The sequence below is a fragment of the Narcine bancroftii genome, chromosome 2 (genome assembly GCF_036971445.1).
Source record: "Narcine bancroftii isolate sNarBan1 chromosome 2, sNarBan1.hap1, whole genome shotgun sequence".
Taxonomy (NCBI): Eukaryota; Metazoa; Chordata; class Chondrichthyes; order Torpediniformes; family Narcinidae; genus Narcine; species Narcine bancroftii.
The window spans coordinates 334754318-334769568 of record NC_091470.1 but is presented as its reverse complement, the minus strand read 5'-3'; the positions used below and the strand labels follow the sequence as shown (position 1 = coordinate 334769568).

Below are 15251 nucleotides of genomic sequence, written 5' to 3'. Positions count from 1 at the left end.
TGGTACATCATAAGTTCGTAACAAATTTTTATTCCATCGAAATAAAAATTCATTCGAAGATTTTTCAGAAATAACTGCCAATTCTATCTGTGCCCAATTAGGCGTATCTTGTGTGGCCATTAATGCGCTAAGAAATCTAAATTGAGCTGCTTCATAATAAAATTGAAAGTTAGGTACCCGTAACCTTCCAAATTGAAAATCCCACATCAATTATTTCAACGCCACCCTAGGAAATTTTCCTTTCCACAAAAAATCCCTAATTACTTTATATAAATCCTTAAAAAATCTTTTTTGTAAACAACAAGGAATTGATTGAAATAAATATTGTATACGAGGAAAAATATTCATTTTTATAGTATTAATTCTTCCTAATAAACCCAAAGGTAAATCTTTCCATTTAACTAAATCTGCTTTAATCTTCTTCATTAAAGGAAGATAATTAAGTGAATATAAATTTTGGTAGTCAATATTAACATTAATTCCCAAATATTTAATTTGTTTCGTCCACTTCAAATTCGTAATATTTCTAAACATTGAATAATCATCTTTACTAATTGATAAAATTTCACTTTTAGTCCAATTAACTTTATAACCAGATAATTGACCATAAATCTCTAAGGAATCTTGAAGTGCTGGCAGAGAAACATCAGGATCCACCAAATACAGCAAAACGTCATCCGCAAATAAATTTATTTTATAATCTTCATTCAAGACTCTCATACCTTTGATACTATCATTCTGACGTATTAATTGTGCTAGAGGTTCAATAACTAAAGCAAACAAGGCGGGTGATAATGGACATGCTTGTCTAGTAGATCTTGTTAAATTAAAGGATTCTGAAAGCAAACCATTAGTAACAATTCTAGCTTTCGGACCATTATACAGAGCCCTAATCATACCAATAAATGAGAGACCAAACGAAATGTGTAACTTCTTGGATTACAAGTCAAACAATCTGAAGTGAAGAAGTACCTATTGTTCTGAAGATGCAATTGTAAATGAATCTCATCAACACAGTACCTTATATACTTGTGTAATTGTTGATACCATGTAATGGTAAACACCCCCTCCCCCCGACTTTTTTGGCCTGAAAATTGGGTGTTTTCCTATGACCCGTGTAAAAGTCGAACCCCTTATTTTTGACTCCAGCTGCCCACCAATCTGAACTCCCAGCGCCCTGGCTGCCCACTTATGCAAGTTCCCAATGCCCTGATTGTGGATCTGTGCCCTGAATATCTGCCTATTCGAGCTCCTGACGCCTTGACCGTGGATCCTTGCCCCAACTTCCTGCTCATTGACTGCCTGCCTATCTGAGCTTCCAACACCCCGACTGCAGAATTATCGCCAAGTCCATGCTATCCATACCCTGACACCTTGAATGATACAGGTACTTATTAAGGTCAAAAGTTTCACTCATTTTAATTTGGGGTGGATGGGGTAAGGGAAAAAAGATGATACAAAGTGCTCTGTAAAAGGAGAAGATTGATCTATATTATTCATAAAACATGAGTGTATAAAATAAAAAATTAAAAAAAAAGTCTCACTCGTTTAAAAGTCAACACCAAATTTGACAATTACATGATATAACGGAATTTTTCAACATAAAGAAAGCTATAAGGAGACTTAATGTATGTCTAAAAATACAGAATGGCTCTGAAGAGGTAATAAAGATGGACAGTTTGAAATAGATTGTCATTAAATTATTGGGGATTAGAATTAGATAATCAATGTGTGGATTAGACAAAGCTAGTTAAGAGTTAGGAAGCCTCATAAGAAGACTTCATGAGAATTATATGGTAGCCAGGAAGGAACTGAAGAAAGGACTTGGCAGAACTTGAAGGGAGCATGAGAAGGCCTTGGCAAGTAGAATTAAGGAGAACCCCAAGGTGTTCTCTGTGTATATGATGATGAGAGTGAAGGTAGGGATAAGGGAGGTAGAGGAGATTGGGGAACTCCTAAATGAATCCTTCATGATTCACCGGAGAAAAGGACCTTCATCAAGGTGAGAACAGAATAGAACAAGCTTGTGTGCTGGGCCATGTTGAGATTAGGAAGGAAGAAGTGTTGGATCTTCTTAAAAACATTAAGATTCATAAGTCCTCAGGGCCAGATGCAATATATCCCAGGTTGCTGAGGGAAAGAAGGGAACAGATAGCTGGGTTTTGGCTATTATCTTTGTATCCTCTTTGTTGCCATGAAATTCGGTGTTTTGCAGTAGCGTCTTGATATTTAGACCACCTTATAACATTACTATGAAAACTAAAAATAATAGTGTGTAGTGTTCGCGCTACGGAGCAAATAACGAGACCGGCAGTTGACATGTTCGTTCCAAAACTTGCTGCTTTATTGTTTGCTCGCTGAGTGTTTTAAAGGTACTCCCTGTTCTCGTTTTGGGAACTAGAAGTTGCATTACTGACTGGCAGCTATTCATACTTGGCCCGTGTGGGGCCTTTCCTGGAGGGGAAAGGGAAGATGCCCGGTGCCATCTTGATGTAGGCTGCTCCGACCGTTTGTGCATTACAATTGGAGCCAGTTCACCTGAACACCAAATGTGTTGGTCACCACACAACGCCACCCCGCCTCTTTTCACCCCCTCCCCCCGAACTGACAATCTCACCCCCCACAACCCAAAGTCTGTACTTTCTTCTCTTTGGACGGCTTGCCTCTACACTTGGGTGCTTGCACTTTGACCGGCTTTTCCAAGTTCACAAGCGTCGGCTTTAATCGGTCAATCATGAACACCACTTCTTCACCCCCCCATGTCCAACACAAACGTAGACCCATTATTTTTTTACTAGTCTAAAATGCCCAAGTTCACAAGCGTCGGCTTTAATCGGTCAATCATGAACACCACCTCTTCACCCCCCCCATGTCCAACACAAACGTAGACCCATTATTTTTTTACTAGTCTAAAATGCCCTTCATGTAGCCACTGCAGTGGTGGCCAGTGTGCACCCCTTCTAACAAAGACATACTCACAGTCCTTTAATTGTCTGGGAAGAGAGGTCGGTGTTCGTTCGTGTTGGGATGGGTGCCAAGTTACCCAACCTTTCGTGGAGCTTGCTCAGGGCCGCCGTGGTCTCTGCTTCTTTCCCCCTTGGGGCAGGAAGGAACTAGCCGGGGACTGCCAGGGGGTTCCGTAGACCAGTTTGGCTGAAGAAGCTTGCGGGTCTTCTTTCGGTGCTGAGCAGATCCTGAGTAGGACGCAGGGGAGCTCATCCACCCTATTTAAGCCTTTCAGCCTGGCCATAAGTGCCGATTTCAAGTGTGGTGTGATGTAGTTGGGTCCCCAACAAGTTGGATATGGCAGCCCACAGACTTGATGTGAACTGGGTTCCTCTGTCTGATGTGATATTGGCTGGGATGCCGAAATGTGCTATCCAAGATGTGACTAGTGCCCTGGTGCAGATTCGGTGGTAGTGTCTGTGAGAGAAACTGCCTCTGACCATCTCGTGAAATGGTCCACCATGGTGAGGAGGTACCATGCTACCCGTGATACTGGCAGTTGCCCTACAATGTTGACGTGGATGTGGTTGAATCTGTGGGTGGTGGGTTCGAACAGCTGCGGGGGGTCTTTAGTACACCTCTGGACTTTAGCTATCTGTCACTGAGTCCCTGTCCTTGCGCAGTCGCTGACTATTTTTGAGGCGGTGCCAAGCAAACTGACTGGATATCATACAGACTGTGGTTTGGATGGAGGGGTGTGTTTGGCCGTGTATGGAGTCAAGTACATGCCACCTCCTGGCTACTGGGATGATTGGGTGGGGTTGGCCTGTGACTATATCGCAAAGAAGAGTCTGCTCACTTGAACCTAAGGATAGATCCTGCAGCTGCAGGCCTGAGACTGTGGTCCTGTAGCTGTGTGTCTTCTCATTGCGCCTCTGATAGCCCCGAGTAGTTAATGGCCTGTGCCAATGCTTGGATGGTTGGCCTGGATAGAACGTGTTTACTGGAGACGTGCTGGATCACTGTCGTGAACTCTAATATATACAAAAGGTGCCACTGATGCCAGGCTGACCAGGGGTCTGATACCTAGGTGAACGCAAAGGTTAGGGGCTTGTGGTTGGTGAAATCTGTAAACAGTCTACCTTCCAGAAAGTATCTGAAGTGTCGGTTGCCAGGTAGAGTACTAACAGCTCTCTGTCGAAAGCATTGTATTTCAACTAGGGAGGTCTTAAATGTCTACTAAAGAAGGCCAAAGGTTTTCAGTGTCCATCCATGAGTTGTTCCAGAACTTCACTGATTGCTGTGTTTGATATGTCCACTGTGAGGGCTGTCAAAACATCGGTCCTGGGGTGTACTAGCATGGCAGTGTTTGCCAGGGCCTCCTTCATTTGGACAAAAGCTGCTTCAGCCTCTGGGTTCCAAGTGAAGTCTTTCCTTTTACCTGACATCAGGGTGAACAGTAGTTGCATGATGCTAGCTGCTGAGGGGAAGGGCGATGGTCGAAGTTTACCATGCCCAGAAATTCCTGCAACCCTTTGACTGCAGTAGGCCTGTGAACTGTCGGATGATTCTACCTTGTTTGGCAGAGGATTCGCGCTGTCCTTTGAGATCCTGTGGACCAAGAAATCATGGTTGTCCACCCAAACTGGCATTTGGCAGGGTTAATGGTCAGTCTAAACTTGCTCAGTTGGGTATACAGCTGGCAGAGGTGGGATAAGTGCTCCATATGGTTCCTGCTGGTGATCAGGATGTGGTCTAGGTATCTAAATAGGAAATCCAAATCCCAGCCCCACTGCATCCATAAGGCACTGAAAAGTATGTGCCATGTTTTTAAACCTTGAAAGGCATCTGCAGAAACTCAAACAGGCCAAAGAGGGTGATCAAAGTCGTTTCCTGGATGTTCTCTGGCTGCACCGGGATTTGATGGTAGCCACGTACCAGGTTGACTTTTGAGAAGATACCAGTTCCATGTAGGTTAGCTGCAAAGTCTTCATTCAGCTATCTATAGTCCCCACACAGCCGCCAACCCTCAGCTGACTTCGGCACCATGTGTAGCGGGGGGTTGTTGGACCTGCGGACAATCCCGACCTCTTCCATGCGCCTGAACTCCTCTTTGGCCAGATGGAATTTATCCGGGGTTAGTCTTCTAGCCCTTGCCCTTGAGTGATGATGGGTGTTTCAGCATGGTTGAGGTGAACTGTGGTTTGAGTACTGATGGGAATTTGGCAAGGAGCCTGCTGTACTCATCGCTGGACAATGCGACTGAGTCCACGTGCGGTGCAGGTAGTCTGGCTTACCTGAAAAGTTTCGACGTGGACCAGCCTCTGAACCTTCAGGTCGACCAGCAAACAATGGGCCCTAAGAAAGTCTGCCACCAGGAGTGGTTTGTCCACAATGGCCAATGTCGTCCCGTTTAAATGTGTTGGCGCCGAGTTGTAGTTGGACCTTACATTTGCTGTAGGTCCGTATGGAGCTGTTGTTTGTGGTTCTCAAGGTGGGTCCATGCTGTCTGGTCCTTGTTTCTAGTGTGGTAGATGGGTTAACGCTGATTTCTGTCCCCTTGTCCATGAGGAAACGGCACCTGGAGCTTTTGTCTCACATATGTAACCGGCTGTCTGGGTGAACAGCCTCTAAAGCCATCAGCGGCGGCTGGCCGTGGTGTTTCCCTGAAATGAGCAGGGTAGTCGGCAGTGGTGGGCTTCTATACCCCATCTCTGATGGTAGAAGCACCATGGATCCTTTGTGTCATCCTTCTTCCGTTGGGGTTGCTGGCACTCCTGTGTCCCATTGGGCTTGGCTGGCTGTGGGGTCCTTGTTCTGGACACCTGGCTGACGGCAGCTTCATTCTCCCTTCTGGTTTTCCAGAGGATGTCTGCTCGGGCTGCTACCTTGCAGGGGTTGCTAAAGTCTGCATCAACCAGCATCAGGCGGATGTTGTCGGGCAATTGCTCAAGGAATGCCTGTTCGAAAATGAGACCGGGCTTGTGTCCCTCTGCCAGAGCTAGCATTTCGTCCATTAAAGCTGATGGTATCCTGTTGCCAGATCATCGAGGTGCATCAGCCTGGCTGCTCTTTCGTGTCTGGAGAGACTGAAGGTAGTGAGCAGCAGCGCTTTCAATGCTGCATATTTGTCTTCCTCTGGTGGGGCATGGATGAAGTCATCTACCCGGGCAGTGGTTTCTTGGTCCAAGGAATTCACCATGTGGAAGTACTTCACGGAGTCTGATGTTGTTTGTCTGGAACTGTGTCTCTGCTTGACTGAACCAAGTGCAGGATCACAGCATCCAGAAGGTAGAAAGTTTTAACCTAACGTCATTCACTGCTGCTGTATCCATGATGTTGGGTCCAAAATACCTTTTGGACCGTTGGGGTCATCAATGTAGCATTTGCGCTATGGAGCAAATAATGAGACTGACAGTCGACAGGTTTGTTCCAAAACTCGCTGCTTTATTGTTTGCTCGCTCAGCATTTTAAAGCCTCTCTCTGTTCTCGGCGTTGGGAACTGGAAGCTGCGTCACTGACTGGCAGCTATTCGTACCTTGTGTGTGTGAACCCTTTCTTTGAGGGGAAAGGGAAGGTGCCTGGCACCATCTTGGTGTAGGCTGCTCCAACCACGCACCTGTTACAATCGGAGCTGGTTTGCCTGAACACCAAATGTGTTGGTCGCCACAAGTGCACGAAAAGTAAGGAAGTATATTTGGTTCATTGATCATTCAGGAGCTTGACGGCAGTGGTGAAGAAGCTGTCCCTGTGCTGCTGAGTGCTTGTCTTTAGGCTCCTGTACCTCCTTCCCCATGGTAGCAGAGTGAAGAGGGCATGGCCTGGGTGGTGGGGGTCTTTGAGGATAGAGGCTGCTTTTTTTAAAAACTCTGCTTCATGTAGATATCCTTGATGGAGTGAAGTCTGGTGCCTGTGATGTTGCAGGCCAAGGGAACAACCCTCTGGAGTTTTTTCTTGTCTTGAACGTTGGCACCTCCATACCAGACAATGATGCAACCAGCCAGAATGCTCTCCATGGTACACCTGTAGAAGTTTTTGAGATGCCTCAAAAAATATAGCCACTGGTGGGCCTTCTTTGTAATTGCATCAACGTGAAGGCTACAGGACAAATCCTCGGAGATGTTGACACCCAGGAATTTGAAGTTTAAAATTTTTTAAATTTATTAACACATGTATTACAAAGCATTTGATATACAATCCATTTTTTCTCATACATGACAATTTTTTAATAGTTTTACTCCCTCCCACCCCCACCCCACACCCTCCTACGAAAGAAAAGATCCCATAGAAAAAAAAATAAAATAAAGAGAGAAGAAATACTCTTCGACTAATATGTTACAAGGAATTATATATAGAAATATCATTTCTAATAGTTAGCAATGAATATATTATAAATATTGCATAGTCAACGAGGATTCTCCTTCCCATACTAATACATTAGTACCAATAATTAGATATCATATTACAAGAGAGAGTCCAAAAGATTATTTCACTACTTAATACTTATTTCAAAAAATATAATGCTGATAAAAAGAGAAAGTATATTGAAAAAATAGTATCTTAACATTAAAATGAGGTTGGAGAGTGAATAAAGGAATCACAGAACAGACTGGCCTGTTATTTGCATGTATGGAGACCAGATCTTCAAAAACATCTTTAAACCTATTTCTCAAATTATGTAATTCGTTCAAGAGGAATACAACCTTGAATTTCATTATACCAGCGTTCCAGCATTAAATCAGTTTCTAATTTCCATGAAACCACAATACATTTTCCAGCAACTGCTAATGCAATTTTAAAAAATTCTTTGAGGCCAGCTAATATTTGAATCTGAAGGTATAACAGATAAATCTCCCAATAAAAATAATACGGGGTTTCGAGGAAACAAAATCCCCGTTACTTGCTTTGAAAAAAACTATCAAGTTAGTCCAAAACTTAGTTAATTTAGACCATGTCCATGTGGAGTTTAAGAAGGTTCTATTTTCCTGTCCACATCAAAAACATTTACCTGATGGACTCAATTTCAATTTATAAAGCTTTTGAGGTGTGATTATATAGCTGGGAATTTGACATTCTTGACCCTCTCCACAACTGAGCCCTCGATGAGGACAAAGTCATATTCCTCTGACTCCCTCCTGAAGTCCACACTAATTTCCTTGGCTTTGCTAACGTTGAGCGCAAGGTTGTTGTTGTGATATCACTCAAAGAGCTGATCTATCTCCCTCCTGTACGCTTCTTCATTGCAGTTTGTGGTTCCGTTGATAAACTTGTAGATAGTATTGGAATTGTGCCTGGCTACAAAGTCTTGGGTGTATAATGAGTAGTAGACTAAGCACACATCTTTGAGGTGCACCTGTGTTGATGATCAGTGAGGTGGAGACATTGTTTCCAATTTGTAGTGACTGTGGTCTTCCAATGAGAAAGTCAAGGATCTAATTGCAGAGGTGGGGGTACAGAGGCCTAGAGTTTGTAGCTTCTTGACCAGCACTGAGGTATTGAAGGCCGATCTGTAGTCGATGAAGAGCAGCTGTATGTATGAATTTCTGTTTTTGAGGCGATCCAGAATTGAGTGGAGAGCCAGTGATATTGTTTCTGCTGTGGAGCGATTGTGATGATGGGTGAATTGCAATGGGTACCTTTGCTTAGGTACATGTTAATTTTGGCCATGATAGAAGTTAGTTTTCTGGGCGGTAGTTGTTGAGGATGCTCACACTTCTCTTCTTGGATACTGGGATGATTGATGTCCTTTTGAAGCAGGTAGGAACCTCTGACTGCAGCAATGAGAGGTTGAAAATGATTGGGGGAGATTTTCTGTACCCTGCCAGGAACACTGTTAGGGCCTGATGCCTTTCAAGAATTCACCCTCTTGAATGATGTTCTGAAAAATGTCACAGGGTCTTTTTAGGGATTCTAGTGGGCTCTTTTTGGTTGTTCTTCTCAAAGCAGGCATGGAAGATGTTCAGCTCATTGGGTAATGAAGCATCACAGTCATCTATAGTGTTTGCCCTCACTTTGTAGGCTATAATGGCCTGCACTCTCTGTGACAGACTGGTCTGTCTCTAGCTTCCTCTGGAATTGTCACTTTGCTTCAGAGATGGCCTTCTGCAGGTTGCAGAAGAGATACCAGAGGATTGGGGAATAGCAAATGTGGTCCCCCTGTTTTTTTTTTAAAAAAAAGGTAATAAGGAGAATCCTGGGACCAACGAGTCTTGTCAATGATGTGAAAACTGTTGGAGAGGATTCTGAAGGTCAGGATTTATGAGCATTTGGAAGAATTCAGTCATCTCAGGGATAGCATGGGTTTGAGAGGGGAATGCCCTTCCTCACAAGCCTAACTGAGTTTTTGGAGTTGTTAACAAAACAAATTGATGAAGGTTGGGCAGTTGATACATATATGGAGTTTGACAAGGTTCCCCATGAGAGACTTGTTCAGAAAGTCCTGAGGCATGGGATCCATGACCTTTGGCTGTGAGGATTAAAAATTGCTTTGCCTAAGAAAAGAAGAGAGAAGTTGTGGGTGGAACGTATTCTGTCTGCAGGTCAGTGACCAGTGGAGTTCTACAGGGATCTGTTATGTGACTTCTGCTCTTTGTGATTTTTATATATGACCTAGATGAAGAAATGGAAGGATGGTTCATTAAGTTCGCAGATGATACAAAGGTTGGAGGAGTTGTGGATGGAGCTGAACTTTATCAAAGGTTACAAGAGGATATAGACAGGATGCAGAGTTGGGTGGAAAAGTGGTAGATGAAGTTCAATCTGGATAAGTGTGACGTGATGCATTTTGGAAGGATATACCAGAAGACTGAGTACAGGGTTAATGATTTGTTACCTAAGAGTGTGGATGAACAGAGGGACCTTGGGGTCCAAATCCATATATCTCTCAAGGTTGCTGCACAGGTTGGTAGGATAGTTAAGAAAACCTATGGGATGCTAGGCTTCATTAATAGGGGGATTGAGTTCAAAAGTCTAGAGGTCATGTTGCAACTCTACAAATCTCTGGTGAGACCACACTTAGAGTATGTGTTCAGTTCTGGCCACCTCATCTTTAGAAAGATGTGGAAGCTATGGACAGGGTGCAGAGTTTACCAGCATGTTGCCTGATTTGGAAAATAAGTCTTATGAGGCAAGGTTAGCAAAGCTAGGACTTTTTTCTTTAGAGTGAAGAAGGATGAGAGGAGACCTAAAGGTCTATGAGATTCTGAGAGGCATAGATAAGGTAGACAGCCAGGACCTTTTTCCTAGGGTGGGATTAGCAAATACCAGAGGACATCTGTACTAAGTGAAGGGAGGAAAGTTTAGGGGAGACATCAGAGGTAAGTTTTTTTTTACACAGTCATGGGTGCCTGAAATGTCTTGGCAGTGGTGGAGGCTGAAACATTTAGGGTACTTAAGAGACTCTTAGACAGGCATGTGGATGAAAGAGAGATAGGTAGAAAGGGTTTAGTATTTTTTTTGGTAGGAGTATATAGATTAGCATAATATCTAGGGCTGAAGGTCCTGACCTATGCTGTGATGTTTTATGTTCTATTAGCCTGGCTCTAAGCCCACAAGCTTAAGCCCTTGAAATTATTTGAGCTACCAGAGCAGACAAGAAGATTTAGATTTGAATTTTTTTCTGAAGAATGGCACCTGAACGCAAGCCAAAGATTTTAACCTCAGCTGAGTCAAGGAAGTCTTAACCCCTTGCCCAGGTAGCCAAGATGGATAGATAAATATGCAGGTTCTTTTTTTTTTACCATTTATTGAAGGGGCACAGGAATTATCCAAGGGCCTTGACCAGCACTTGTACCTATAAAACACCAGTGGATTCTAATGTTTATTACTGATCTGACTCCCAGTAATTTTCACTGTGCCTGCAGAGTTGTACTAGAGACCAAATTCAAATAGGAATTTCAATTCATTGACTTGAATAATCTTTACTTTGATTTGAATTTAAATAAATTGTTGCATAAGTCAATAATTCTTAAGTTTAAGAACAAACAACAGAACAGTATTTGTATATTAATTTTGTACATATTGGCAATGCATCCTTAGAGGTTGTCCACTGGTCCAATTGCCAATGAATTTTAAAAATGGGAGCCAAATAGCAACCCAGTGTTTTTTTTAAAATTTGGAGATGCAGCCCGGTAACATGCCCTTTTGGCAAATAAGCCCATGCCTGTGGACCAATTAACCTACTCCCCCTATATATCTTTGGAATATGGGAGGAAACCAGAGCACCCAGAGGAAACTCGCACGGACACGAGGAGAACATACAAACTCATTGCAGACAGTGCTGGATTCTAACCTGGCATTGTAATAGCATTGTGCTGACCACTGAACTAACTGTACATAACTGTGGTACTAAGTCATTGAATTGTCCACTTGCACCACTGTAGCATGGTGTCCTGATAGATTACGTTCTTCTTTCAAGTCCTGTCTTTAATAGATTCCATTTGATAAGTGAAGCATTGGCTAATATCTTTTAATTTTTTAAATATTTAGACATAAAGCATGGTAACAGACCATTTCGGCCCACGAATCTGTGCTGCCCAATTTACACCCAATTAACCTATACCCCCAGTACATTTTGAACGGTTGTAGGAAACCGGAGCCCCGGGGAAAACTCACGCAGACAAAGGGAGAACATACAAACTCCTTACAAACAGCACGAGATTTGAACCCTGGTCCCAATCACTGACACTGCAAAGGTGTTGTGGTAACTTCTACACCAACCACGACTGCAAGGCTTCATCCATTTTAGTCATTTTTTGATTCTATGATTTTTATTTGCTGAGAACTTAAGTATCTAGTTTTGTTGTTCTATATCAAATAAATGCAAGTTGCTATCATATATTACTATATTATACCTTATGGCTGACCAGCATTCACAAGAATAAGTGAACATTTTTTTCACTTATTGAATTGTGCAACCTTTTGGAGTCTCACTGAGCTGCTCTATAAATGCGGTCAACATTTCAAAAGTCTAGGTTCTGGCTTGCACCCATTACACCTCTGAATCTCTTCTCAACTTCAAGCTGTCAAGGCCCTGCACTCTGGAATTCCCTTCTCTGCTTTTCTATCCTCATTTTGTCATGCTTGTGCTTTTAATTTCTTCTCATATACTCAGTCATTTCACAAAGCCCTTTGAAATGCTGAACACTGAGGCTTCAGCTCCAGAATGCTGCAAGGTATGTGAACAATAACGGTCAATACCATTGTGATACTGCACCTAAGGAATGATTTATTGCTATCCTAATTTTCTTTTAGATCCTGCAGAAACTGAAGTGTATTGCGCTGGACACGGAGGCTGAGCTGGAACGCCAGAATGAAGTGCTGGATATAATTGGCCCTTCAGCAGACCAAGCGACATCCCGGATAAACACCAGTAACAAGCGAATACGGAAACTTTTATAGGATCTGAGCTGACCAGGTGGTACAGAGCTGAGTTGCATTCATTGACCCTCTCTTAATCAGAATTTCAATATATGGACAGAATGCTTCAAAGTCGGCTCTGGATGGCCATCAGTACTGTACGGTGTACATTTATTCTCACCAATTCCTGAAGCCATGCTTATCTGTACCTGGCATAGGACTGTTGACGTATTCATGTAAATTGCTGCAAAGATCTGTGGCCTCTGTTCTCTTGTCTTGGCTTTAAGAGGTCTCACCACTGACACCCAAGGATCCAAAGATGTGCAAGAAATCTGCTGTTGTCAGTTTGTTTTATTTCAAAAAGTTATGAAAGTTGAGCTGTAATGATAGTTAACGCTTGGAAGGTTCTTACAAATTCAGATGCTGTTCTTTCTGCAGCCTATAAAATGTAGCTTGTTTAAAATCCATATTGACTGCAAGAATCATTTAGCATTATGAAAAATACAGATAAAAGTGCTCCTTGAGATTGTTTACCCTCTCTTGCTTGCACGTTGCTGTGACACTGATGGCTATATGCCCTGAAATTTAATGCTGAGACAAATTGACAAATTCCACTGCCAAAGTATTGCTTCCTTCTCCAGTTTTGCCTGGCCAATCTTGCCTGCTAAGATACAAAATGTTGATAGTATGTGCCAATAACACAGTGGGACAAGCAGCATCTGAATGAGTAAGGATTGTATTTTCTAGTGAGATCCAAAACATTTTTAAAATTATAATGGAGCTGGCCTCCAATTTCAGATTTCAGATGCTATGATGAGTTCTTTACCTCATGGCTCAGAGGCTGTGGTTTACTTAATTATTAGGGCAGTAGCAAATGATGAGAAGCCAGAGGGATTCAGCGAATTGAGCAGCACCCAAGGATAGAAAGAGTCGACAATGCGGGTTGGGACTCTTTATCAAGAATAAAGTAGGAATTGAATAATAAAGCAGTGACTTGGAGAGTGGGGAAGTGGGTGTCGAGACATTAGACGCCTGGTAGAGGAAAGATGGGGGCCTGCAGAATAATGAGAAATATATTTGTGAGGGAAAGATGATAATCAGCCTTGAGATTTAACTCTCTATTAAAGGACATTGAGTAAATTGGCTTTGATGTAAGGATTGATAGCCCCCATATTGAATGAATGTTGCGTGCTGACCAACTTTGGAATGGAATTGGCTTTGATGTAAGGATTGATAGCCCCCATATTGGATGAATGTTGTGTGCTGACCAACTTTGGAATGGAATTGGCCCCTGTCTAACTTCCTGCTGCACAGAAACAGAAAAACCCACAAATCAATCTAGGTTTAGTCTCATCAGATTAATGTAATGATTAGAAACTTAAAGCTAATGGAATATCTATAAATGGACAGAATCTGATCATATTTTCACTGAATGAACGTACTCTGCTTGTTGGGGATGTTGGGGTGAGAGCTGAAGATGGTGATAGAGAGGATTAAAACCCAAAATACAATGACAACATTTTCTTCTATGTAATTTGAGCTGCAATTGGCAAAGGATTTAGGGTCATTGCATGAAGGTGAAGCTGTGGTGATTAGATCTCTGGGGTCATTGATAACAGTACTAGGTGAAGCAACTTTATCACACAATATTGAAAAAAAAGTTTAATAGACATTCTTTCCAGTATATAGTGTGCTAAATAAACAGTTTTGTATTTACTTAGTATGCTTATGACATCCAGGGCTAGTGGGTCTACACTCTATCAACGTGCGATTTCAGTAATCTCACAGAGTAATTTTAGATGATTTATGGGAATTCAACAGGAATTTTGATGAAGTAGTGAGGATATGTGCTTTTTCTTTTTGGGAGTTTGGTATTTCTTTTATAGGATTAATTTCCTGAATATTTCCACTAAATGTTAACTGCAAATGCATTTAGGAGGATAATGCATGAAGTTAAGAAAGCTTTTTGCAAGTAAATATGTTCTCCTTTTGATTCTAGTTAACTTTGTCAATACTTTTCTCATATAGTCAAGACTGAAATTGCATGCATCTTTGTTTCAATTATATAAAGAACAAAGCAGAACAAATGAACTGATGTACCATTCAATCTTGGATAAAATCCAGAATATATATTGCACTTTACCTTTAGTTAAAGTGGCCCATAGAAATGGGCCACTTTGGAGACAAAGTTTTGTACATGAGCATGCAATGTTTAATAGAATCTCTAGAATAACTTTAATCTCTTTCCTAACCATTGGCTGCATTACTGATACGAATTATAATGCACAATTGGATGTTCCAGAATTGTGCAATGGACTGAATTCCTTAACAATGGAATATTGTGCTGGCATTTGTTTACAGAGATGTGTGCTTGCTGTAATATGGATATGGGGGTTGACAGAACTGTCTCTAAAACCATTCTTACAGCTTCCAGATCGATGAGTCAAATTCTATGTTTAATGAAGCACCTTAAATCATTTATATTTATGATTGTTTACTCATTTGCTGTGTATCCATGTGCAATAATGTGACAAGCCCATTCTTGGATGTTATAGGACAGGCTTTTGGGTGCAGAATGAGGATCAATTGTTCCTGCTGACCTGGCCCTCAGCACAAAGTGAAAAGGGTAAGCACTGTTTATAAGAAGTAAAGAAGGGAGCAGGTAGACAGAGACAAAACAAATATGAAGATAACATGCATATATTTCCAATATGTGTGCTAGATGTTGTACTATTATAGCCAAATCCTATGGTACAAAGATTAAAGAGTACAGATTTAGGGCTTTGGCCAAATCATACTGGGGCAATATGATAGAAGCTTAATAGCCTGAATACTCCTGAGATTGTTTATTCTCAGAAGCTACGCAGGCTCAGGCCTGGTCCGTACTTGGAGGGGAAACCACCCTCCAAGATTTCTGTGAGGGGCGCTGGACAAAATGGCGACCCTCT

The 15251-nt window shown here is 42.1% G+C and overlaps 1 protein-coding gene across 5 annotated transcripts in view; it reads left to right on the top strand.

Annotated features, from left to right (window-relative positions):
* The window catches only part of snap47 (synaptosome associated protein 47), a 52793-nt gene extending 37864 nt beyond the window's left edge, over positions 1-14929 (top strand). For 2 of the 5 annotated variants that reach the window (XM_069922140.1, XM_069922139.1), the window contains one exon: positions 12199-12556. In XM_069922140.1, coding sequence (XP_069778241.1) covers positions 12199-12345 — 147 coding nt within the window. In that variant the 3' untranslated portion in view covers positions 12346-12556. Of the gene's footprint in view, positions 1-12198; positions 12644-14858 lie in introns of those variants that run through there. The other 3 variants (XR_011352476.1, XM_069922137.1, XM_069922143.1) reach the window with 3 other exon arrangements.
* Positions 14930-15251: the final 322 nt, after the last annotated feature.